The sequence below is a fragment of the Diplotaxodon limnothrissa genome, linkage group LG14, assembly GCF_057381915.1.
Source record: "Diplotaxodon limnothrissa isolate DT_005_m linkage group LG14, D_limnothrissa_male_GT1.1, whole genome shotgun sequence".
Lineage (NCBI taxonomy): Eukaryota > Metazoa > Chordata > Actinopteri > Cichliformes > Cichlidae > Diplotaxodon > Diplotaxodon limnothrissa.
This window is the reverse complement of record NC_140609.1, coordinates 21,890,660-21,917,452: the sequence shown is the minus strand read 5'-3', so window position 1 is coordinate 21,917,452 and position 26,793 is coordinate 21,890,660. Positions and strand designations below refer to the sequence as shown.

Below are 26,793 nucleotides of genomic sequence, written 5' to 3'. Positions count from 1 at the left end.
AAAGTGTTCATATGGACAACAGACCTCCCTTTCTTTTAGCAGTTCCTTCTTGTCTAGTCGAGGCCCATAATGGCCACATAATAAATTAAAAACCATATGTAATAATATAAAAATAAAAAAGACAATTCAATGTATGAAATAATATACTTAAGAGATCAAAATACCATATGAATTTAAAATGCTTTAAAACTGTACAAAATAGACGGTATTCTGTTTTATATCAGTCCCCCATTCCAGTAAAATTAACCCTTTTAAAGCCAAATGTAGTATATTTGATGAGTTGTTGAGTGCTTTTGGGACTTATACAGAATTTTCTTCTACATTTTTAGCATTTTTATTTTAATAAATGACCAAAAAAGACGGATGTACCAAGTACGATACAAATTAAAGCTAATATATATAAATTGTTATTCAATATTTTTTTTAATGGCCAGGTTCAATAAACACCGTTTTCAACAAATAGATTTTTCTGGCAATTATTTCGGGCTTTAAAGGATCAAAGGCGGAACTACTCCGGCCCACCTTAAAATCTGACGTCACCACGAAGCTCCGACCCTGTGAGGTGAACGGAAGTAGATGGAAACAGGCAGGCCAGAACAACTGTGGCAGCGGAAAGACGTCCGTACGTGCGGAGCCAAATACCAAAATATCTGAGTGTAGTGTTTGTTGTTCAGTTAGCAGTTCCGGATGGTGTAGAAGTAGAAGACAGGTCAACATGGTGGCTAACTGGGAACATGTCTCGATGACGCTGAAACTACGGGTGTCACTTTTCGCCTTTCTTTTCCTTTTTGTCGTGTCTCTTGGCGACGACAGACTGCTCGGCACAAGAAGCGCCCGAGCCTCTACGGAGGAAGCGGTAGAAACTTACGACATATACTACAATTATAATGAACTAACAAAACGTTTACAGTCGTTAGCCCAGAAATACCCTCACATAGCTAACCTGTCGACTGTAGGGCAGTCCGTGGAGGGCAGGCAGCTGTGGGTGATGCGGATCACCAGGGACCCCGACAGGAAGTCACTGGGGAAACCTAAATTTAAATACGTTGGGAACATGCACGGCGACGAAACCGTATCCAGACAGGTGCTGGTTTACCTAGTGGAGTACCTGCTAACCAAATACGGGGAGGAAGAGCGCATCACTGAACTGGTGAACAGCACGGATATTTACATCATGCCCAGCATGAATCCCGACGGCTTTGAGAAGTCCACAGAGGGGGACTGCAGTGGTGATCACGGCGGTCGAAATAACGCCAAAAATAAGGACCTAAACAGAAGCTTTCCTGACCAGTTCGACAAAGCCACCGTGGATCCAGCTAATATCCCCGAGGTGATGGCAGTGATGAGATGGATCCAGGAGAAAAAGTCAGTATTTTTGGCGTTATTTGTTTTAAACACGCAGATACCAGATGTTTTTGTCCAGCTATTTGAGGTTTTGACTCGTGTGGCTTTGATACTTTAGCTAATCTGTTTCCAGTTATTGTCTAGCTAGTTGTGGAGATCAAAGAGCAACTCCATCATTCACAAGGAAGTGCAAGGTTCACAGAGTAAAAGTTGTCACACTAGCTTCACAGCTCTTTGCAAAGGGGGGATGCACCTCAGGTCATCCTACATTATAGGCATTTCTCTCATCATCACTTTTTTATACAGAAAGGTTCACAGTTTCATCCTAATTTAATGTACATGTCCATATGTTGAGCCTTTCTAGCGTTAAAGCTGGGGTTGGTTAAAGTCCTTATTCTTTATAGTTGTTCATGATATTCAGCCAAGAATAATTTGATGTGTCAGCAGTCAAACATGATCAAGTCAATTGTTCATAACTCAGGCTGACAGTCTTTTTAGTGTTAGATTCTTTCTTTACTTCATGGCAAGTAGAGACATGAATGTTATGGTAACAAAGAGTTTGGAGCACTGTGAATTTTATGCTTTAAAGCTAGTGATATAAATCTGTCTTTATCTCCTTAGATTTGTGCTGTCAGGGAACCTGCATGGTGGCACTGTGGTTGCCAGTTACCCTTTTGATGACTCAGCCTCCCACGATCAAGAAGGTCACTACAGCCCGTCGGCGGACGATGGTCTGTTTCGCCACCTGGCCCTGGTGTATTCCCAGAACCACCCTGTAATGAAGACCGGTAAGCCTCACTGTCCTGATATGCCAGAAGAAACATTTAAAGATGGCATTACTAATGGAGCGGCGTGGTACGACGTGCCAGGTAAGACAGCCAAGTTTCTTTGCTCTTATTGATCTGTGCGGGGCAGAACGCCCTCAATAATCTATCAGGGTAAATGAGGTTATCTCACTGGATTCAGCTGAATAAACTGAGCTTCGTTAATCATATAATATTTGTTTCTGCTAGAACTAAACGTATGATGTCCTTGTTTGTTTTTGGACAAGGACATAACAGTCCAAACTGAGACACTTTGTGTGTGTGAAGGCATGGAGATCAGTGGAACCGGTATGTTGTTTCTTTGAATGAAAGCTGATTGTTGTGTAAGATGGTTATTTAGTCATTGTTCTGGAAAGTCTACTTTGCCAAGCAGGTGAGTGTGGTTGCAAGCTGAATGTTTTCTGTTACAGCTGCATTGTTTGCATTGTATGTAGGCTGCAAGCTGTTTGAAGGGTCTGGCTTAGAGATTATTTCAGTTTTCTTCACACATGCACTGCAGGCAAGCAATCTTCTAGAGATGTGAAGGATAGTGCAGATATAGAGTATCCAGGCAGCACCATCACTTAAAACAGATAAACAAACTATTTATGTTGTGAAGTTTAAAGATTTTTTTTAAAGATTCTTCCATGATAGATTGCATGCAAAATATCTGCATTTGCATCAGAGAAAACATTATGCCACATTCCAGAAATGGCACGTAGTAAACCTTCTTTAAGGCTCTTTATTTCTTCATTAAATATAAGCTTGGTTAAAACAGAGCCGTTATAATAGCGGGACATGGCATTCCAAAATCCATGCAACAATTCATGCAAAGATGGCGGTTGAAAAATAATTTTCAGTGGGGGGGTAAGCTTTTTTTTTTCTTTTTTTGTTCTTTTTCTTTTTTTTCTTTGTTCTTCTTCCTTTTTTTTTTTGTCCCAGTGATCATTGAGTTTAAAATTAATTTAGATAAAACTTCACAATAACTGCCTCCAAAAGTTCCCACAGTTGTTTCCTGATTTCTAGTAGCAAGACGTCTTTGTAAAACACATTATAACGCAGTGTTCATCTAGGGTTCATTTATTTCGCTGCATTGTTTAACACATGATAGCCAGTTCACAGCCTCTTTAATACATGTACATATAACAGAATAGAGGTCTTATGCTTAGTGCTTTTGAAACACAAAGAGCTTAAGTGCTTACAGTGCTTCGGGATTTTGACCCTACTCCAAAACCAGAAGTGCACTGCTCATCGTGTTTGTGTCTGCCAAAGCCTGTAATTATGCAACATTTTAGAGCTGGAGGCCTCTTATGGCTCTGTGGGCTGACTCTTTTCAGTTGTCAATACACTGCATGTATCAGTTTCTTACATGAACCAAACTAAAAGCAGTTTGTTTTGTTTCCTTGACTTCAGTGTAATTTAGGCTGAAAACAAGCTCTTCTCTGAACCTGAGGGCCAGAAACTCAGTCAGCATGCTCCTCTCAACCTTTGTTTTGTTGGCTTGTCTGAGGGGTTGGGAGTTGGTGATGTGTCTCGAGCGTCGGGTTACCAAACTGCTCTTCCTCTGTATTGCGCTGTAGTAGATGTCAGGTTAGCGGTGGATTTGCCTCAACCAGATTAACTGCTTTGATTAAACTCAAGCTTTGTGTAACTAGCGTGTCGTTTACTCTTTTTACTTGGGTGGCTGTAGGTAGAGCCAGGTCATCTACTAATCAGAAGGTTATGTTTATAAAAGTGTCTGTCAGCCAGCTATTTGAGCAAAAATACTTAAGATACATCTGACTGAATGCACCTGTATTTTCCCAGCTGATTTTATAGTCTATGCAGTGAAACTCTGAATATAAAGATGGCTTAAAAGTAAGCACTATTTGTTCTTGTTTCAGTTTGTCATTAAATGGAACAATATTTGTTTACCACTTAGAGAAAAGGAAACACTAAATCATCACCTTAAAGGCTTAAATAGCAGGCAGTATATCCTCGTACTTATCAGAAACACAGTGAAAGAAAAATTAATGTTCAGGTTAAATATTATGGATCCTTGACTGAAACATCCACTATTTACTCTGTGGAGGTTCACATTGTTAGTATGAGACACTTATTGAACCTCTTAGCAGCGATAGTATTCATATCTCACTGATGAAGGAGGTGCCAAGAACAACCTTTGAATTGACAATGGGTTCATCTGTCTGCCATGCCACAGTGGATGAAATGTCACGACTAAAACCGGACTAATGGCAGATGATGGAAGCAGTCAGGCCATTGTGTGACGTAATTAGTCATCCAGGCAAAGCTCCAGGAATCAGGTACAAGGGATTTGTTGTTTGGGAGTCAGAGCTTGAAATAATAATTGTGCATAACATGTAATCATGACCTATAATCGTTTGACACGGTCTATTGTTCGCGTGCTCTTACTTTTGAACTGTGTTTTGTTCATGTAACCAGATCTGGTGTTATTGATGATGTGCGTTGCTGTCTCCAGGGTCTTATCTGTTTGAAATATTTTTGGCTCATTTAGTTGCTGTCTGTGCTGAAAGAAACGCGTCGCTGCATAGACACTTACAAGAGAACAAGGTCCTGAATCTAATTTTACTGCATGAAAATACCGCTCCACAGCCACGATTATCTGACTGCTCTGCCAGTGTCTGAGTTCACTCACGCCTCTTATAACCACACTTTTAAAAAACCCAGTCACCTGACATTTATACTCTATGCCCTGGGTTGCTATCTTAAATGTTTGACTCAGCTTCTTAAATCAGCACTCTGAGTTCAGGGTGTGTCACTGGATCCGGTACAGACAGGACATGTAAGGTTGGGGCTGCTCTAGGCCTTTTTGTGTGTTTATCCAACTCCTGCATATGCAGGATGTTTGCTTTAAGTGATTTGCCTGAAAGACAGCGAGACTTGGCTAACATCTTATGACCAAAGACAAGCTTCTTATTTTTGTCATGTTGTTGTAGGCAGTTGGATTTAGACATAGTTGAAACAGGGGAATGCCACTTACTGCAATTATTCTACTTTAACAGGTGAGAGATTTTAAGACCTGTTTGCTGCTTGGTTGACAATGCCCCTACTCTCTCTGTTGTGAACACAGTGATTAAAGCGTTACCCTGACACGTCTAAATACACCACCCATATTCCAAATAAGCCCAGAGGCCATGCTTCCTATTAAAAAGTCAAATCTGGCTGGTAGCTTTAAAAGTCACAGTTTCAGATAGTTTACTTGTTTAGCTGCAGCAAGAAGGAAGCTTTGTATTAAAGACTAGCTTTGGAGTCTTTGGAATTCTTTATTTAGACTGTTGAACCCCCTTTACAAAATAAACTTTTGTGTTTATACCATGTAGACACACAAATGATGACTATATTTTGACCCTCATCTTATGCAATGACTGTGTATTAGAAAGGGAATCTTTCAGTGGTTGGTACGAACATAAGGTTATAGAGCCGTAAAAATGCATTTGTTTTGGTATAGGAAGAGTTCATCACTTTGCTTGTAATGTCCCTTTTCAGCTTCCATTGAGTGAACTGGCAGACACTCTGAGTTTCGGGCAGCCAAACAGCTGTCGCTTCACGAGGGATGACTCAGAATAACTTGTATTTTTCCAAGGCTGCTCTCTGAGTTGAGTGTACCATATCACCATCTGTCTTTAGGGTGGAAGAGATTCATTGAGATTTTCATTACTGTGTTTTTTTTGTAACATAGTAAAGCCAATAATACAACAGACAAGCAGACCAGGTTTATAAAATGGTCAGCAGTAGGGCTATTTGGAAGATACTCAGTGGGTTATACAAGCAATCATAAAATTGCACAAATAATAGTAGTTCTATTAGTATTTTTAAGAAAATGATTGCAAGTAGTGTAGACTAAAGTGGTGGTGAGTATTGTGACAAGGTAGGGGCTTTCCATACGCTTTTTTTTTTGTACATTTTCCTTCTCAGATTTACTTGCATGTGGCTTTGTTGTGCATCACAAATTTTGTGTGCAAGCATTTTCTGTTGTCTTGTGGTTTGCATCTTCCTCACTGAGGCTGGTGTAAGCTGGTTTATAGAAATTTTGACAGACCCCCTGGCTCAACTGTGTAGGATGAGGGCAGAGGGGGAAAAAGAGAAACGAAGCCCATATAGAAACAATGAAATGTGTAACAACAAACCAACAACTCTCGGCACTTGGTAGGGCAAGCAGCCGCACATCATTGGCATACAGGATTGGGGGCAGAAGTGTCTGTTGCATTTGGTTCCCGGGGCCACCAAGCCAGGAGTCATGGAAACCTTGCAGCCAGGAAGCATCTGACTGCCTGCTCATGTTCCACAGGGATGAACAGCCTGCCCTTCTGTGTGTGTTTCTGTTTGCATTACTGGACTGCAAGGTGCCTTGCAAACCCCAGATGTCGGGGCTTGTTGCCACACTAACTCCCTCTGTAAACTTTGGCACTGAGGGGGACAAAGACAGACTTGAACTTTTACAGACAGATCCTCTTGTATAATAAACAGTTCTGGCACTGCTGGATTACCGTTCAGGGTAGCATAGTATGTAGAATATGTAATTTTTGCATCATTTGCATGCATCTTTTTAAATGTGACTTTAATATCGATTTAGCTGTTTCTAACTTGTGCTTTTATGTACATGTTTTTTATGTTCTTTTTCTTTTATCCAGGAGGGATGCAGGACTACAACTACATTCATGGAAACTGTCTGGAAATCACCATGGAGCTGAGCTGTTGCAAATACCCTTTTGCTTCTGAGCTCCAAAGGGAATGGGATCTAAACAAGGAATCCCTGCTAGCCTACATAGAACAGGTACATAAGAAATAAATTGTCCATAAGATGTGTCTTTTGTTTGTTTATATAAAAGAATAATAGCACAATCAACATCTCTGTCATGCAGTTTCTCCACTTAAGCCAAGTGTAAGGTTCTTTAACTTTTGTTGAAAATCATAATGGTCATTTAAGAAAATGCATACAATTTAAAAAAAAAAAAAAAAAATTAGCCTAAAGCCACAAAGATGGTATTTTCAGTGAATTAAAAAAATCACGTTATTACAAGTGTTTTATAGATTAATACCAACTTCAGTCAAACCAGTGATTTTATAACCACTGAGGGTTTCTTTGCACTCATATTACTGCTGTCTTCCAGGTGCACATCGGTGTTCATGGCTATGTGAAAGATGCAGTTAGTGGTGCTGTCCCTAGCAATGTCAGCATTGTGGTAGCAGGCGTTCGCCACAACCTGACGACAGGGGAATATGGGGACTACTACCGCCTTCTGTTACCAGGAACATACAACATAACAGCTGTGGCTCCAGGGTGAGTGCACATAACAGGTTTTTTACAAACAGAGGTTATTCATTAGTGGAAACACTTAATGCTGGGCCAGATCTCTAGTTTCAGTTCAGTGACCAGTGACGGCCCAGAGGTTGCAGATTGCTCCCTGCTGATTGCTACCAAGGGTTTTTTTTTGATAGAGTTTAGACTCGTTTGTTGGGTTAGACCAGTGGTTCCCAAACTTTTTTTGCTAGGGCCGCCTTTGTTTTACAAGAAAAATGTCCCCCGCGTGCGCACGCACGCGCACAAACACATCCTCCAACCATACACACCCATATTTTGCTCTATTGCAGTTTATTTCACACCTCAAACATTTAGTAAACAATTAAGCAAATACAAGTAAACTGCAATAAATTACAGGTAGTAATAAAATAAACTACTAACTCTGTTACGCTACGTCCACACCTACACGGGTATTTTTGAAAACGCAGCTGTTTCTATGCGTTTGGAGCTTTCGTCCACATGTAAACGGCGTTTCGAATCACTGAAAATGGAGATTTTTTTTTAAAACTTCTTTTTTGTGTTAATGTGTGGATGAGGAATACGTGATTTAGACAGGGGAAACAAATCGTGGCAGGATCAGCCTGATGTTATTTGTATCCCGCTGTAACTTTACTGTATAAAGACCTAACATCTCCAAAATGACAGGAGTAGTTAATCATTATGAGAAGTGTTTGTGAACTAAAAATGAAGAATGTGGGATACTGTTTGTCCGTGATTTGAAGAGCCCAGCGCTGCTCCTGATGCAGGGAAAAGCAATTCTGCAGGGGAGACCTACCTCGGCACTTGTGCAGGTGAAACCAAAGGGCAGATATGCTTCACCATATTTTCTAGTCTTTGGCTTAGAATGAAATTGGTTTGGAAACATATTCAGCTATGCTTCATCCCCTGCTTTGCGCTTGTGTGGGCGCCCCCTGCTAGCAGTGTCCAAGCGGTTTTTTTGGCGGTTTTTTCTCCCCCTTTTCATACCGCGCCCCCCTTGCAATGGCTCTGCGCCCCCCACACTTTGGGAAGGTCTGGGTTAGACCAACCTTGATTTTGCTTATTGTATTTTCCGCACTATAAGGCGCACTTAAAATCCTTTAGTTTTCTTAAAAATCGACAGTGTGCCTTATAAGCCGGTGTGCCTTATATATGAATTCTGGTTGTGCCTACTGACCTCGAACTGATTTTTAAATTTTACAAGGCACTCAAAAATCAGTCAAAAAATGTTTTACTGCGACTTTGGTAAGCTACGAAGCCGCACTGTTTGATGGATTGTCTGAGCATTACGGCTGCCATAGTCAGGAGCCTCGCGGAGTAATCTGGGTCATCCGCTTCAGGTTCCAAAGTCAAACGAACACTGCGGCATCACTGAGAGCTAAAAACTGTCCAAATTCATTCATCTGCAATAAAATGATCAGTGTTGCTGCTTTACCAGGTGTAACAATTAAGTTTAACATCCAGGCATCCATGAAAACAGAATTTATAAAATTTAACAGAGTTGGAAGTTGGAAGCAGCAATTTAGCTCGCTAGTTTCCACCTACACATGATATAGCATGTTCTGACTGAAAGATTTCTGAAAAAAGTAAAACGTACAGGCCTGCTATCACTTCCAACATAAATGAAGACAGAAAACTAAACAGCAGTGACATTTGTAGGGTTACTGAAGTTGGGTTAGCTGATATATCATGATGTGCTACGTGATCGCTAGCAAAGCTATGTTAGCATAAAATAAACAGTGAAGCTGGAGGCCGAATGCTGTTGCTTGTTTCGCTTAATGCACCTTACAATCTGGGGCCTGTTCTTCGTACCGCGCTAAGTGAGTTAGCTGGATGAGATTGTTGACGATTTCGCGTGATCCTGGATCGTTCGGTTCCCCGAAGCCCATCCGGGACTTGCTGTCATAGCAACAGAGCCGTAAGCGTAAACCTGCTGGGGAGCAGGTTTACTTTATGTAAACAGGATTAGATCGCGGCCACGCAGGTATGTCCGCGTCATTCATACGAAAGCAACAGCGATATCCCACCACTGTTTCACCATAAATAAATAACATCAATGTAACTAAAGATAATGCAGCACTTGATCCTTTTATTGATTTCATACAGATACATACAGGTCATTCCCTAAAAAAGGGAAATGTACTATTAACATTCTATTACATGTATGTGATTATTACAGATGTAATTCATATTTCAGAGTAGTAATTGTAAATTACTTCGTGTAATCAAGATGAGAGACCACGGCTATAAAAGCGAAGGTGGATTTGGGAAGCCTGTCGCAGTCATATCCTGTCCGTTTACGCGAGCAACCCATTGCGGAAGGTGCAAGATTGATAAGGAGAGTCCTCAGAATTCAGCGTATATTGCGGGACAGACAGGATCCTTTAGCTCAGCGCGACAGTGTGCTCATAGAGAGATATCGATTTTCCCATGAGGGTATTATTCACTTAACCAACTTGTTGACGAGGGGGTGCAGGACCACCACCTGTCTTTGTTTTTGCTCTGCCCTTTTCTTGGTTGCTGTTATGAACAAACAAACAGAGTATTCCAGGGTCTCTTTCCAAGAGACGACAAGCAATATAAGTGATAAATATTACCATTCTGTAGAATATTCTTATATTTCACTTTTACTTGTTCCCATGTTCTAGTGGGTCCTGTTGTGGCTCTAATGTGAAAGGGGATATAATATAACATATTATAATATAATATAATATTGGATAATATGGTGTGATATGATAAATCTACCCTACCGCCTACTGGTGTTGGCCAGAGGGGCCGATGGCGCAATATGGCAGCCTGGCTTCTGTCAGTCTGCCCCAGGGCAGCTGTGGCTACAACCGTAGCTGCCTCCACCAGTGTGTGAATGTGAGAGTGAATGAATAGTGGCATTGTAAAGCGCTTTGGGTGCCTTGAAAAGCACTATATAAATCCACTCCATTATTATTGTTATTATTGAATTACTTACGAGTTTGATTTGTCAGCAACTTTCTGCCAGCCCTCTCTCCTTGCTTTTGCAGCCTTTGCAGTGTTCCCTTGCGTTTTAATTAAACTCTGAAACTCCTGAAATCCCTCACTCAAGAGTTCTTGCTCTGCTGCCGAAAAATACCGAGCGCGCTCCTTCGACATTTTCGCCGACCAATCAAAGGGTTGCCGATCAATGTTTCTACTATCGATGCGTAGCCCCTGTTGGGCCACCCAGTGATCTCACATTACTTCATCCAGCTATACTAATCGTCAACAACAGGTGTGTTCGGGGAACCGGAATAGCGAGCTCAGAGTTAGCGCGATGATTTGGTCTTGGATGTTTCATTTGATCTTGGATGTAGTAAGCGACGTACGAAGCACAGGGCCCTGGTGCGCCTTATGAATGAAAACAGACCAGTTTATCAACAGTGCACCGTATGGGCCGAAAAATACGGTATATATAAGAGTAATGCAAGTTAGACTAATGTGAAGTTAAAACCCCGCAAAACAAAACGATTTCTTAATCTCGGGCTAACTAACACCCAGTATTGTGTAGTAAGTTACGTGTGTCTTTTTATGTTGCCTCAGGTCAACTTTTATTCACTAAAACAGAGGCATCTACCGACCATACCCTATATGGACAAAAGTATTTTTGAATTCAGCTTTTTTTAATGAGTTAGTCTAAGGAGTTGACTGAATGATAGTGTGCTATCTAGACAGAATTTGTTCTTCTGTTTTAAATCCACCCTGTATATATGATGCTGGTAGCTGCAAACCCCACTGAAACCCTACCCCTACGCCTTTAGTGTACCTGCCTGGAAATGTAACTACACCTCTTGTCGATGAAGCTCACAGCTATTGTGATTGGCTTATTGCTCTTGAATAGTCTTATGCATTTCTAGCTGCTATTTTGCTGCAGTTTTTTGAGAGAATCACATCACTTCAATATAAGGAAAGTTAATCATATCCTCAATATAAGGGCTCATATGAGGCAAAAACAATCTGGTACCGCATATAAAAGCCCAGACGTGACTACAGGATAACATGTAAAACATCACGCAAACGTATGAATGCTGGTAGTGGTTTTGGTCACTAACACAGGTTATGTTGTACGTTCTAAAAAACAGCTTCTAAGCCAGCCACAATTGGATACAACTGTTGCAACAAACCAGTTAGTGAAATTTATTTCCTCTTGAATAATTGAAGTGGTATTATTACTTTAAGACTTTATTACTATTATTATTATTATTATTATTATTTATTACTTAAGACTTTAGGGATAAAAAGTTACATAATAGGGTCACTGAGTGACTGAATCGTAAAATTAAGTCTCCAACCTTCTGTTAACTTCCTGCGTCATTAACATCAGCACAAAACTGTGTGCCAGGGACTTGCATGCGTTTCTATTGCCAAGGAGGCCGTGTAGGTGTAACATGTAGGCGGGCCAGAACTTTTGTCCCGATAGTGTGTATCTTAAACATTCTTAAACATAACATTTTACTGTCTCTAATATTTTCCTGTGATTGTCTTTAATACAAGAACAAATACTAAATATAATCTATGTTTACACACGTTGCCTGCATAGCAAGCTACATGACTCCTAAAAAAACATACCTGACGTACATAATTGGATCGAAACTTGGTTAAAAGAAATGGTTTTCTTTTGGTACACTCAGTGGAAAGTTGTGTTGTATAACAGATTAAATCTCTTCAACATGTGCTTCTTTCACTGTACAGGTACATATCAGTGACAGTCAGCAGTGTCGAGGTCTCTGAGGGCAAGGCAAAAGAGCTTAACTTTACCTTGACACCTGTGGTCAGTGAGGCAGCAGGTAGCAGCACCACTGTGGCTACAACCTCAGTGCAGTCCATCAGCCATCCAGACAGTTCCACTACCAGCTCTTCTGGCTCCACCCAGACTCCGGTGGTTACTTCTGTTTCTCCAACTTCACACCAACTGGCCAACCAGCCACAGGAATTCCGTCATCACAACTATGCAGACATGGAGCTGTTTCTACGGAAGTACAGCAGCGAGTTTCCTTCTATTACCCATCTTTACTCTATTGGACAGTCTGTAGAAAAGCGTGAGCTGTATGTGATGGTCATCTCAGACAACCCTGTCACTCATGAGCATGGTATGTGATGATATTTGATTTAATGTTTTATTTTTTATACCAGTAAATCTTGAAAAACATCAAATGCAAACCAGAGAGCATCATTCTGTCTGTTACACTCTCCCAGGTGAGCCAGAATTTAAATATGTGGCCAACATGCACGGCAATGAAGTGGTGGGTCGCGAGTTAATGCTCAACCTCATAGAGTACCTGTGTCGTAACTATGGTACTGACCCAGAGGTCACCGAGTTGGTCAACAACACCCGCATTCACATCATGCCTTCGATGAATCCCGATGGCTACGAGGTAGCTGAGGAAGGTAAGTAAAAGGGTCATGTGCATATTCTGTAGAGCTCTTTACAGGCTTTACTTATGGCTTTTTGATACGTAAGGTGTAACCTTACAGGCCTTAAACAGTAATTTGACTAAGCGTTCCTTGAGTCTGTGGCAACTATTAAATTACTGCCTTTGCTAATGAAACTGCATTACAAACTGACCACACCACATTGGTGTATACTTGATATCTTTAGTGGTCACAAAGAAAGAAGCAATTGACCCTGGAGAGAGACATATGAGGAGTAGCTGTTCTTCTCGGCAGAATTATATTATCTCCTTCCATGCTATGCCGTCTGTGTTAAAATAGCTTTCATTTCCCTTTGTGAGCACGTAAGTGTCCACAAAAGGAAGTGTATGAAGTCATACATAAGTGTCTGACTTAAGGGAAAGTTTGACAGGGCATATCCTGTGTTTGCTAACAGCTACTGTTGTTTGCCTATGTAAGGGAGTGTTGTGGAGGAGGAGCCGAGGATGTGCATATGCTGTGGTTATGGATGCATGTAGATGGCTGCTCACCGGTGTTTGTTTCCTGACAGGTGATACAAATGGTTACAAAGGGCGTAACAACACCAACAATTTTGACCTGAACCGCAACTTTCCCGATCAGTTCGCCAACATCACAGAACCCAGACAGCCAGAGACTAAAGCTGCGATGAAATGGCTGAAGAGCATCCCTTTCGTCCTGTCAGCCAACCTCCACGGAGGCACGTACTGTACAGTGGTGTTTCAGTGTCGCGGCCAGCTTTTGAATGTGGTGATCTGCTAAGTGTTGTTAAAATTTGTAAATATTTTCTATATTTTATGGTTATGATAATTAGTGTTTTTAGTAACAAAAAATAATTTTATGTTCACAGACTACATTTTCTTTCCTACCCACACATTCAGATATTATTATTTGTGTGTATGTGTGTGTTTTACGCTGTATTATTTTTGTTGTGCAATTCAGGGTCCTTGGTGGTCAACTACCCCTTTGATGATGACAAAGATGGGAATAGTTACTACAGCAAGTCGCCTGATGACGAGGTCTTTCAGCAGGTCTCTAGAGCCTACTCACAGGTAACTGGACACCGTTGCTGTGGGAGCTGTTTGAGCCTGATGCTTATAGTTTCAACTTTTAGTACTAATGGAAGCTCATTGAAATCTATGGAATGACTGTTTGAAAACTTGACAACAACAGTGATCATTGTTTGGTTTTACTTGTATGCAGGAAAATCCTCTGATGCACCAAGGACACCCTTGTGAGGACCTGTACCCTAATGACTATTTTAAGGATGGCATAACCAATGGTGCCCAGTGGTATAGTGTTCCTGGTATGCTTACACCTTTCATTAATTTTGGCATACTCCATGTTTTTAAAAATTCACGCAACCCTTTTATATAAGAGGTTAGCCTTAATTAAGATCTACTTGAATTCTTCCTGGCAAAGAAAGAAAGGAAAGAAAGAAAGGCATTAATGATGCCTTCACAGATATACCCCATGTTATGTGCACTTCTGCTGCTATACTGTCACGTATGCCGCCCTTAAGATGTGCGCTGATACCAAGCTGGGTGGTCTTTCTCCTTCTTAGCCTGGGGTACTCAGCTTTCAGTTTTTACAGAGAAGATTTCAGTTTTTTGTTGGTAAGACCGGAGGGATAGTTTTCTACTTTGCCCTCAGTATGTCTTTAGTAACAGAGTGGTCAGCTATTTGCATGAGAGAGTGTTGGCACTGCATCAGTAGTAGTTAAACTATGTTTTCTGGCAAGAAGGCAGGGAAAAAAGTGTTCCTGAGACAACGCAGTGCAGCCTAAAGGCACTATGGTGACTTGTAGTTCTAAAGTAGGTTTTGGGCTCTTCACCGGAATAAAAGAAAATGTGATTTTTATTCTATCAATGTGTAAATTGTATATTTTTAATGTAGAAAAGAATTCCCTAATTTTTATATTTTTCACAATAACTTTTTTAAATTATTTTTTTATGTTCTGTTATGAAATTGTCAGATTATTTACCCACACAGTTTCTTGATATGACTCTAAAAAGGAGTGCATGTTTTTTCCAGGTGGCATGCAAGACTGGAACTACATAAACACAAACTGTTTCGAGGTGACAATTGAGCTGAGTTGTGTCAAATATCCTCTGGCCAAGGACCTCCCAAAATACTGGGATCAAAACCGGCGATCCTTGCTTCAGTTTATACACCAGGTAGTAAACATAGATCTCAACATTATCCTGAACCTTCAGCGTAGTTTTGCATTCACTCATGTTTTTGTGGGCATTTGCGTCTTTAGGTTCACACTGGGGTGAAGGGCACAGTTTCAGATATGTGGGATGGTAGGAGAATTCCCAATGCCACCATTAGTGTCGAGAAGATAAACCACAAGATTACTACAGCTCAGACTGGAGATTACTGGAGATTGCTGGTCCCTGGGACTTACGCTATCACTGCCTCTGCTCATGGGTAACAGCTTTATTCAGAAGGAAAACATAGTAGCCACATGAAATCTAGTTTCAGTATGTTTTTGTCTTATTGCGACCTTTATTTCTGTTATTCTGTTATGTTGTCTAGTTATAAGCCTGTGACGATCTACGCCACAGTCTCAAAGGATCGAGTGGAGGTGGTGGACTTCAGACTGACATCTGTGCGGTCAGAGGGTAACCGTCATTCTTCCAGTGGCCCCCGACCCACACAGAACCCATCTGAGAAGGAGTTTCAGAGCTTAATCAAGGAGCTCTCTGTAGGCCAGGGTTTAGATGAGTTGGTGAAAAACACAGCCACCGAGAGCAACTTCCGCTACCGACCCTCCAAAGAGATGTCGGCTTTCTTGAGAGGCCTCACGCTTAACTTTCCCCACATTACATATTTACACAGGTAAGAAGATTTTATTTTCCCCTAAACTGTGAGTCTGAACCAGTCTTTATTTTACTGCAGTGACCTATATTGTTTCTTTTTTTTCTTTTCTATGTCCAGCCTGGGCCAGAGTGTGGAGTATAGGACCATATGGGCTTTGGAAATCTCTAACAAACCAGGAGAATCTGAACCGTCCAAGCCAAATATTCGCTTTGTAGCAGGGATCCATGGTAATGCCCCAGTGGGGACAGAGCTGCTGCTGGAGTTTGCTGCCTTCTTGTGCATCAACTATGGCAAAAACCCAGCCATCACCAAGGTGTGCCTTAAGACCTCTTTATTATTATAACAACAGCATTTTTATCAGCTCGTTTTGGCTTTAAGGGAGCCAAAGCTTGATTTATTTCTCAATGAACATTTAGTACCTGTGAATATATGACTGTAATTGTTCCTTATCCTTCTCCAGCTGATCAACGAGACTCGCATATTCATTGTTCCTTCTGTAAACCCTGACGGACGAGAACAGGCTGTTGAGAAGCAGTGCAAATCTACCCAGGGCTTGACCAACGCTCATGGCAAGGACCTGGACACAGACTTCTTTGGTCAGTTGTCTTAATTTCTGCATGTGTGAAGCTGAAATGAAAAACAGATTTAAAAGATCAGCTCTTCAAGTCAAGATTTCTTTTGAATGTAAAAAAGAAATGGTTGACGTTTACATGTACCATTTACAAAAGAAAAAAGAAAAAAAAAGATATTCTGTCTGTCCTCTTTAACAGGCAACGCATCACAGCGTTTGGTGGATCCCCAACCTGAGACCAGAGCGATGATGAACTTCATTCAAAGCCACCGCTTCACTCTGTCTGTAGCCCTTGATGGAGGCGCCCTTGTTGCCACTTATCCTTATGACAAGCCTGTCCAGACTGGTAATACCACTATGACAAGAAACAAAAGTATATTGTGTATAAAAATCTGAGAACACCAGGATAGCTCTTTGCTGATGCTGCATGAGTGCAACGTGACACTGGGCACCACTTTTTCACACATATGAGATTCAGGAAACATTAAAATAAAATTGTTTGAGTTTGGAGAAAGTGACATGTGAATGAGACAAACATCCCTTGTGGGCCTTTTCAGAAACCCAACAACGCTTGCTGTAGCTCATCTGTGGGCAAGATTTACTAAACAGGGAAAAATAGCATGTGACCCAATATCCAAATAGCGCTCATAGGTGTTGTTAGTTTTATGGGTGATTTACAAAAGATGCACTGTTTTCCAAACACGGGGGTGGTCAGTGCCTTTCAGTATCAGTCACAAAAAAACAAGCACGTCAGTGTATGTGGGCCTATGTATAGGTTGAATGCTGACTGGTTGAAAACTAGGCTGGAAAAATGAAAGTGGTCAAGACACCTTGGAGACTAAGATATCAAAGTTTAAAAAAAATACAGAAGGTGAAGCACAGATTGTTGCTGCAGTGGACACTTTTCATTGTTTTATCACTCTGTTTCACTTCAGCTCTTTGTTATCTCATAACTTTGCTCCTCTCTGTCGCTGGCAGGACCAGCAAGCGCACAAGTGAGAGCAGCCCACAGACCAGTTGTTTGTGACACTGCCCCCTGGTGATAGTAAAGATGTAACTGATGGTCTGTAGAGCTGATGGCAGAACCATGTTTTCCCCATTGCAGGCAGATAAATAAATCATTTGAAAACAGTTTCCTTAAAATCGCTGGTTTCACTGTTTAATTATTGAATCAGTTATTTTGTTTTTCAGTTGACAATGAAGGCACCTTGAAGTATTTGGCAACTGTCTATGCCAGCAATCACCCCAAAATGCACCTTGGGAACACTGAATGTTCAAATAATGGGCAGAGTAAGTCATACGACTGCTACATATGCTTGTCATGTCGGTCATGCAAATAAGTGGTTAATGGCCAAGTTTTGCTTTACTCATTAGGCAACATCCCAGATGGAGTTATGAGAGCAGCGGAGAGACAAAGTCATCTGGGAAGCATGAAGGTAAGTGTGTGTCTGTGCTGTCATTTTCTGTAATTAAGTTGGCATCCATCATGTCATTGTGTACAATCTAAAAACAAAAGGCACTACTTCATATTTAATTGGAAATGGAGTCAAGAGTGTTTGTTTTGAAAACTTCCTTGACAATTCTGAGAATCTTGAAGTTCATTTGGAGTTATTGATCAAGTGAAAATGAGAAGTAAAGCATAGGAAATGCATCAGCTTATGTCCACATCTCCTTTCCAGGACTTCAATATGGACTTTGGCCATTGTCCAGAAATCACAGTGTACACTGGCTGCTGTCTGTTTCCTCCCGCTGAGCAGCTGGCCACACTCTGGACTGAGAACAAGAAGTCTCTGCTAAGCATGTTGGTAGAGGTATGATGCATGATTTTATTAGGCAACTGCAGCGACATTGACATTTATTTATTTTACAAGTTATGGCTGCTGTAATACATAGTTTGTATTTTAATGAACTGTCATACAGCCACGCATTTCTCTTTGTTTCTGCTCCTTCCAGATCCATAAAGGTGTGCGAGGCATAGTGAGAGACAAGAGTGGAAAACCAATTGTTGGGGCGATCGTTATACTGAACGGAGGAGTGAGACTGTTTACTGTGGAAGGTGGCTACTTCCATGCCCTGCTAGCTCCTGGCACTCACAATATTGAAGCAGTTGCTGAAGGCTACCAACGCCAGCGTCAGAAGGTACTGTCTTCAACAGAATGTACTCGCTCGCAGGAAGAATAATATAATAGTTTACTGCTGTACACACAGACGCACACACGGTAATTATTTGTTGTTCAGAGGTTTATCATGAGGAGCTTCATTTAAAACATTTGAAGCTTTTAGTCAAAAACATTAGAAATATGATTATTACAATCATCCCACGCAAGGGTTGCAGATGAACAAAATGAAGCAACATAAAGACACATAAATAAGAATAACTCTACTACAGGTCTCATTTATGGTCTATATCTATGCAAGGTGTGGGACGTAGTAGACAAAATCTCTCCATCACCTCCACCTTTCCTTTTGGATGCTCTGCCATTTGAAGCATGGGGTAGGCCAGCTCTCTAAACAGATTTTCCTTGATGGTGTGTCCAAGATCCAGACTGTAGGCTGCGAGCTTCCCGCATGGCTTAAAGAGCAAGGGATCCACCACCGAGTGATAAATCTGCTGGTAGTCTCGCACTGTGAAACCGTGGATCATGAGCTCGTCACTGGAGTTTCCCTCTTCAGTAGTGACAACTCTGTTGCTCCGTGGCAGGTCTAAAAGATCTGGAAGAGCGGCGGCATTCCTTATATATCTGTCATCCAAGGGTTTTTTGTGGTCCGTTTCTTTTTGCTCCCACACAAGGTGCAAATCGTAAGCTGGAGCCAGCAAATATTTTCTCTCCTTAATCGTCTCGCCATATTTCTTAGGACACCGAATACTCTGCCTTAGACCATAGGGACGCATCTCATACCTCTGCAAAGAAGAGTGGTGTCAGTTTTGGTTGTGCCCCTTCAGGTTCTTTTGTGTGTTTATCATATATATTGCAACAAAAATATACGGTTACTGGGGGGGGGAAGAAACCATTAAGGTACTTACTCCTTGGTGTATTTTCAGTCAACATCACTAAAAAAGGTCTGAAAATGTGGTTTTAATCCTTAATTCCTAACTAAGTACAGCTTTCCCATTTTTCTTTACACTGGATCATGAAATCGCTTCTTTGCTGCTGAAAACAATCAAGCAGGTTGCAAAAAGTAAGTCCTGAGATTCTTGTAATTTACCTCTGGGGTGAGTAAATTGAGATTTTTAGCACTTTTTCAGACATCAGACACAACCTGCACCAGATTATACAAAGCAGGCGCACCTGCGAGTAGCTCTTGCTGATTAGATAGTTAACAAGCCCAACTTCCAAGGAGCTTCAGCAGAGTGCTTAAAAACACTTTACCTCTCTGACAAAACAGCTCGATGTTTTCTTTTTGTTGCAAGTTTTAAGTCCTTTAATAAAAGCAACAAAAAAAACCCTAATGAAACTTTGAGGTCCAAATGCTTCAAATATCTTTTGAGTTGTTTGTGAAATCCTGGAAATCTGTTTGAAGAGCCTTGATTGACATGACCATCAACTTTTTTAAGAAGCCTCTGATGACTACAGGAGAGAAGTGATTCTTATGTTTGACAACTTTCTGCTATCTAACTTTTAAATATTTCTTCTATCTTTTAGGTCGTGGTATCTTCCTTTGAAGCTGCTACTTCCATCATCATAGAGTTTGACATGGACAACAACATCTTTGGCCTTCCCAGAGAGTTTGTTGTAGCCAGTGCAGGTAAGCATGTCTTATAATGCAGCTTTTTGTCACCTGCTGAGAGCTGACGTCGCATGAATTATGCTCCTTGTTCATGAACAAGATAGATTTTCAGTGTTTCAGTAGATTATGTATTTCAAATTAAGTCTTAATGGTGGTAAAATCCACTGGCAGTTACTGTAGATCTCAGCTCTTTTGAGAAAGAGTGTAATTTTATTAAATTAAGAACAAAGTATACATAATGCCAAGTCATGCATGAATATTCTGTTCCTCCCCACAGCCGCCACCATGACAGCACTGGTGGTGACAGCGTGCATCATCTGGTGCGTGTGTGCCGCTAAGTCTAATCGCCAAAAAGATGGCTTCCACCGTTTGCGCCAACACAGAGACGATTATGACGACGAGGTCCGGCTCACCTCTATGGGCTCCAAAAAGTCCCTGCTTGCCCACGAGTTTCAGGACGAAAGCGAAAGCGACGAGGAGACGTTGTATGCCAACAAAATCTGAGGAACACAGCAAAAGTTTTTGTTTGCTAAGTGTTTTATTTGAAGCTCAGCCCCCTCCTCGCTGTCTCCCAAAGATCAAACACCTGACCCACGAGGACCACCATGAACTTGACCTCCATCTCTTTTTATGGCCAGTATGAAGGGGATGGAGACTATTTCTGTTACACCAGTATATTCTGAGGACCCTCTCCCTGTCATCCTGTCAGTGTCTGGACTGCAGGGGCTGCTTTTCTTCTTTTTCCTTGCAGATTTCTCTGATCAACTTGTTCAACATATGGAGCAAGGAAGAAATTAACAAAAGGAGGGTGGAAAAAGTGGTTCACTCCACCTTTGTCGTCATCCAGCCCTTACAGCAGCTTGCTTCTTTGTTTTGTTTTGTGTTTTTTGTTGTTGTTGTTGTTGTTGTTATCCGAGCCAACCAAGAATCCTGTAAGACGACCACACATCCTGCCCGGCTGAGACATCAAGCCGAAATGTCCAAATAACTTTAGATAAAAGTGCGTTATTTTCCTTGTTTCTCTTCACTAATGTCTGTGAGCACCATGTATTTATTTTTATAACGGCTTTGAATTAGAAAGTAGGTTATTTCTCTGTGTCCAAGCCTTTGGGAGACTGAATCCAGTTCTGTGCCTTGGCTTCCATAAAGTTTACAGTCTCAGTCAGGCTGTAATGTGTGGCTGAAAGTAACATACTGGAAATATAATACCATAATACTGGAATTTGATCCATCTTATACTCAGGTGGAGTGAAAGAGAAACTTTTTTTTTTTTCTTGCCTCCTTCTTCTGCCGCCCCCTCCCTTCCAAAGATGAGTGGAACCATCAGGGAGAATGTTACAAGGCTTGAATGAAATGTTTACCAGAAAGTGGAGTGTGGACTTGATATATGTACGGTGGGGGGTGATGTGGGTTGGAGGGACTTGCACAAATTGGAAAGAATCACCCTTAATTTTTGGCCACAAAAAACAATGAATCTTTAAATCTGTAATCATAAAAAGAATGTATTTTTATTTCCTTTTTGTTTTAACAATAAGTTTGTTTGCAAGATAATTTCTGTATATGGAAACTTACTACTTTTGTGTCCATCACCTTTTGATCACAGATCACTATGTGTAATCTTTATGATTTGAGTTTTTATCTGAATATATTTGGCTTTTTTGCCTTTTTTGTACTAAATATTTTGATCACAGAATGAAAACCAGGTTTGACCATTCATGACTGTCTAAAACACCCATACCACACCATATAAAGGTTTTATAATCTTATATCTTTCCTGACTTATTTTAAATTGCAGTGATTGAGATAATTATGAGTTTGAAGTTTTTTGTGTTGGTAGTCCATCAGAGACCCTTTTGTCACTGTGTGAGGAACAGTGACAGCTGGAACAGGCTCCAGTCCCCAGCAGCACCATTTCAAATCACTGCGCTGGATCCTTGATCTGTTAAGTATCTCCTGGGTTGGAAATTCACGCTGTGATTTCTTTACATGGCAGTAGTTTGAAGCAATACAGGTGTGTTCTCTAAAGAATGTGCCCTGATTTTCAGTTTGAGAAGAGATTTCTTGACATCTGTGTAGGGAGACACTTTTGTACATTATTTTTCTTAAACTGTGTGTGTGAGAGAGAGTGGCACCTTTGAAGTTAAGTGCGTGCCACAGTCGGGCAGTTTTGTGTGAACATTTTATATGAACTGGAATCAACTGTAAATAATGTTGGTAATTGTAAAATGTTAACCATGAAACTACATGCAACAAAACATTTAAAATCCTCTTTGTGATGTGCACAAAAACTCACAGAACACAATCAAATAAAACTTCTCACAACACGTTGCTTTTGTGTTTACTTGTATGATAGAGAAATGAGAGTAACTTAATCATGAGGCAGTTTTTTTTTTTTTGTTTGTTTTTTTTTTGCTGCACTAAATTAGTAGGAAACTGGGGATTTTTCACTTGTCAAATTCCCTTGTCGAGGAAAACTGAGCCAAAAAGGAATGAGGGAATTTATTTCCCAGATACCTGCACGTGGTGGTAGCTTGTACCGATGGAACGCATGGGCGGGGGGTTACTGGGCTTAAGCCTGGGTAATTTTTTCAGAACCCCTTTTGGAGTATAATTTGTTTCATAGTTAGATGCCTGACTGACAACTGTATAAAACAAAAGCTACAGACCGTATTGGTTAGCACTGTTGCTGCACAGCAAGAAGGTTCTGAGTTCAATTCCACCATCAGGCCGGGCCTTTCTGTATGGAGTTTGCATGTTCTCCCCGTGTTTGTGTGGGTCCTCCCTGGGTACTCTGGCTTCCTCCCACAGTCCAAACACATGCAGTTAGTGGGGATAGGTTAATTGATTAATCTAAATTGCCCATAGGTGTGAATGTGAGAGCAAATGGTTGTCTGTGTCTCTGTGTTAGCCCTTCGCCAGACTGGCAACCTGTCTAAGGTGTACTATTGACTCCAAATCTCCCGACCACTATGTCGATCTGAGACACCAAGACCAAGACCGGTCTCAAGACATCCAACTCTACCAGTTACTAAAGCAAATCATTCGTACTGTACAAATAATGTAAATATGACTGTGTATCACAAAAGATTGATATCAAACTGATCACTTGACCCATATTATGTTACTTGCTCCTCGAGTGAAACAACAAATTGCGAAGTGAAAAGCCGAACAACAATGCCGTTTTTTTTTAGAAAGTCTTAGCTTACATGTGTGTTTATTTGATATTTTCAGTTGTTACCCTCCACGGCTTAATAAAGCACTCTAAATTGGTTTCAGTTATGTACTGTACTGTCAATCTGCCCCAGGGCAGCTGTGGCTACAACTGTAGCTTGCCTCCACCAGTGTGTGAATGTGTGTGTGAATGGGTCGATGACTGGGTGTGTAAAGCGCTTTGGGGTGCCTAGGGGGGACTAGTAAAAGCACCATACAAATACAGGCCATTTACCATTTACTGATGAACTTAACATTTACCTGAGTTTTTTCTTTGAAAGAAGCCCCTTATTTCTATTGTTATTTTATATACAGTAGTATGTTGTTCAGTATATCTGTATGCAAAACAAGAGGAATTTCAACACACAGCAGTATATTCACAGTTGAAACCAGAAATTTACATACACTTTATGGAAAAAACAAGAAGATTTTTTTTACTGTTAAACATCAATTTAGAGTAAACGTTTTTGTTTTAGATAAATAAATATTGAAATATCTTTTGAATTAGTTAAATGTCAGAATAAAGAGAGAGAGATATTTTTTTTTATCACTTTTATCAAATTTAGGAGTACATGTACACTAAGTTTATTGTTAATTAATAAGAAAACTGCAGACGATTCCATTCTGAGCTGAAGAAGCTTCTGATAGGTTAGTAGAGTCCATGTGAGTAAATTGGTGGCACACCTGTGGATGCGAATAAGGCAAAACACAGAGCCTGTTTCTTTGACATGGGAAAATCAAGAGATGTCAACCAAAACACCAGGAAAAGAATTGTGGAGCTCCATAAGTGTGGCTCAATTTTGAATACAATTTGGTGCCATTTGCAATTAAGGAATACAGACAATTTCTCTCTTTACTCTTAAAGTTAACAAATATGTTTTTTATATTTATCCATCTAAAAAAATAAACATTTAGTCTGATTTGATGTTACAATTAAAAAAGTATTTGTGTTTTTATCTGAAGAGTATGTAAATATCTGGTTTCAACTGCATATTTGATGATGTTGGTGTTTGGCTTGATTGTCAGCACAAAGAGGGAGAGAGAGGGAGGAAGAGAGAGAGGAGCAGAGAGAGAGAGAGAGGGAGAGAGAGAGGGAGAGAGAGAATGAGGACAGAACAGAGATGGAACAAGAGCAGGTGAGACAGACATGTTAGTCACATGGTTGTTTACCAAAACTCAACAGAACGTGTATCTCGTACCTAGTGTTTCTTTTTAGGTTTGTTATTTTTCAAATTCTATATTTATTAATTTATGCAGGCTTGTTTGCACAACAAGGCTAAATAATTATATAAACTTCTCAATCGAAATAGTGTTCTTTGGTAGAATTAAAAAATAAGTGTAGTGCAGGTCTATGATGATTTTCACAGTTTTGATTCTGGTTCTGTTTTGGTTACGTCCTAAAGTAGTCCTGAGTTTGAACTGTTGTAGTCCTGTTTTAATTCCCGATCAGTTCTGGATCTGGTTGAATTGGGGTTTAGTCCTCGTGTCTTGATTTGTTCTGCCTTGCTGCTTGATTAACAAACTAGTTTAAGGTGTCCTGCATATGTGATTTTTTTTTCCTATATGAAGTCATTCTTTTTTGAACAAAACTCAAAACACAGCCAAATAAATCTTTCAGTCATTTCTAACACCCCCCCATCTCACATGCATACTACCTTTTAGGGCTAAGCCCCGGGTGTATAAAATGTCTGGCTCCGCCTCTGCTTGAAAATAACTTAAAAGTTTATTTTGTGACCCAGAAAGAGTAATATTTAAAAGTTTTTAGCTGTGCTCCTCCAATCCAATATCTGACAAGCACACCAACCACAGAAGCAGCAGCAGTGATGAGAGCATGGGAGATGCAGCAGATTGATCCAAAACTTATGCAGAGTTCATTCCCGCCACAATAAAGGGATTTCCGGAAGTGGGGTCAGATGTTACCTTGGTTACACAGGCCTAATGTAGAGTAGTTTTTTTTTGAAAACTTTATACAATCAGGCAATCTGAGAACAAAGCATGATGTATAGACCAGCAAAGTCATGCTACATGTAATTAGCAACCACTTTATTAGGTACATCTGTTCCACTATTCATTGCAGTAATCCACAAATCTAATCATCCTTTTGCAGCAACTCAAAGCACTTAGACATGCAAACATCCTCAAGACAGCCTGCTGAAACCAAACAGAGGAAGAATGATGAATAAATGTGGCATGGCTGTTGTTGTCAGATGGCCTGGTGTGAATATTTCATAGGAGTGGGTTAAAAAAAAAGATTTTCCAGTTCAAATCAATTATAGCTTAAATAATGCGATATTGATTCATTAAATCCTGAATCGATTTTTGAATAAATATGTATTTTGTAAGAATCGCCAGAATCTCAGGTTAAAGCTATTTCAACAACCACCAAACAGCTAAAACAGCAAATGAGAGCAGGCAAACAGATTCCACACAAACATGTAAACACAAAGTGCGGGCCCCAACACATCAAAATCTGTGAGTTGTCGGCTTTCTCGCCCAACATGCCGCTGTGGCTGAAAGCCAACATCTCACAAATTCTGAAGCTGCAGGTTTTGTCACTCTTCAACCAAAACTGACTGAACAAGCAGCAAAAGAAGATCAAAATTACACTTCACATTTAATAAATACCATCATGAATTCCCTCTTACTTTCGCTGTTTTGCTTCCACCACAATAAAAATCGCACTTCCTGCACAACCCTCTCTCTATCTGTGTACTTCAAGAACAGTTTTCCATTCAAATCTCTGTTTTGTGCATGATTCACTTGCAGTGTTGGGGAGTAACGGAATACATGTACCGCCGTTACGTATTTAAAATACAAAATATGAGTAACTGTATTCCGTTACAGTTACCGTTTAAAAAGGTGGTATTCAGAATACAGTTACTTTGTTGAAATAAATGGATTACACTGCGGTACTTTCCTGTTTGATATTGTCGCGGGTCAGGACTGTTTGGGTTTTGTTTGACAGCTACGTTCTGTTGTTCCAGGCGGCAGCGTTACGGTTGCCATGGTTACAGGGCGACGCTCTCTCTCTCTCTGCGACTGTGTGTTTCCTGGGTGAGAGAGCGCCTTTTTGTTGTTGTTGTTGTTGTGCTAAGCTAACAGGCAGAATGCTACAAGCATAGCTCTAAAGAATGTAGCCTCATGGGCAGTGTAGTCCGTGTTGCAGGGAGAATGGACTGCCATACACGTTATGGGTCTGTGAGCGCGAGGAGGGAGAAAAAGGGGAGTGGAAAGGTACGAGTTGTCATCGAGGAAAAACGGGAGCTGGAAGCATGTAAATATAATAATAACCACTGCAGCCAAGAAGAGAGCCTGACGAGCCCAGTTGTAAGTAAGCTATTAAGACTCGACTGTACACCGTGTTCGTGTTTTCCTCCGAAACAATAAGTTCCGTTGGAGCAGCCTTTCAACGCCTCTCTCTGTCTCTCGCAAGAAAAGTTGACCCACACAACAAAGTAAAGCTATTTTTCGGCTACCAGCCGACAGGGACCCCGCCGTATTAGTCAGAGGTCCCTTTACTACAGTTCGAAGTCGCTGACCTTCAGTAACAGTAATAAATCACACAGCAATAGTACATTCACGTTGTTGTA

General features: G+C 40.7%; 2 protein-coding genes across 2 annotated transcripts; one reads left to right on the top strand and one right to left on the bottom strand.

The window, feature by feature from the left end:
* The first annotated feature begins 599 nt into the window (after positions 1-599).
* On the top strand, positions 600-22,310 carry cpda (carboxypeptidase D, a). Its single transcript, XM_085371621.1, has 21 exons — positions 600-1,365; positions 1,966-2,213; positions 6,800-6,942; positions 7,280-7,449; positions 12,151-12,548; positions 12,655-12,846; positions 13,400-13,567; positions 13,810-13,919; positions 14,071-14,173; positions 14,902-15,044; positions 15,131-15,300; positions 15,409-15,711; positions 15,811-16,006; positions 16,154-16,289; positions 16,464-16,610; positions 17,456-17,554; positions 17,639-17,700; positions 17,944-18,075; positions 18,218-18,403; positions 19,909-20,011; positions 20,271-22,310. The coding sequence occupies exons 1-21, from the start codon at positions 716-718 to the stop codon at positions 20,495-20,497; spliced, it is 4,086 nt and encodes a 1,361-aa protein (XP_085227747.1). The 5' UTR covers positions 600-715; the 3' UTR covers positions 20,498-22,310.
* Positions 18,648-19,157, bottom strand: LOC146618793 (uncharacterized protein C22orf31-like). Its single transcript, XM_085371623.1, is given in 1 exon segment — positions 18,648-19,157. A coding segment is annotated over 1 exon segment (510 nt).
* Positions 22,311-26,793: the final 4,483 nt, after the last annotated feature.

Coding starts and splice junctions, on each gene's coding strand:
- cpda (XM_085371621.1), top strand. CDS start 716: ATGGTGGCTAACTGGGAACATGTCTCGATGACGCTGAAACTACGGGTG. Junction 12,549..12,654: donor CCCTGTCACTCATGAGCATG/GTATGTGATGAT, acceptor ACACTCTCCCAG/GTGAGCCAGAATTTAAATAT. Junction 17,555..17,638: donor ATGTTCAAATAATGGGCAGA/GTAAGTCATACG, acceptor TTTACTCATTAG/GCAACATCCCAGATGGAGTT.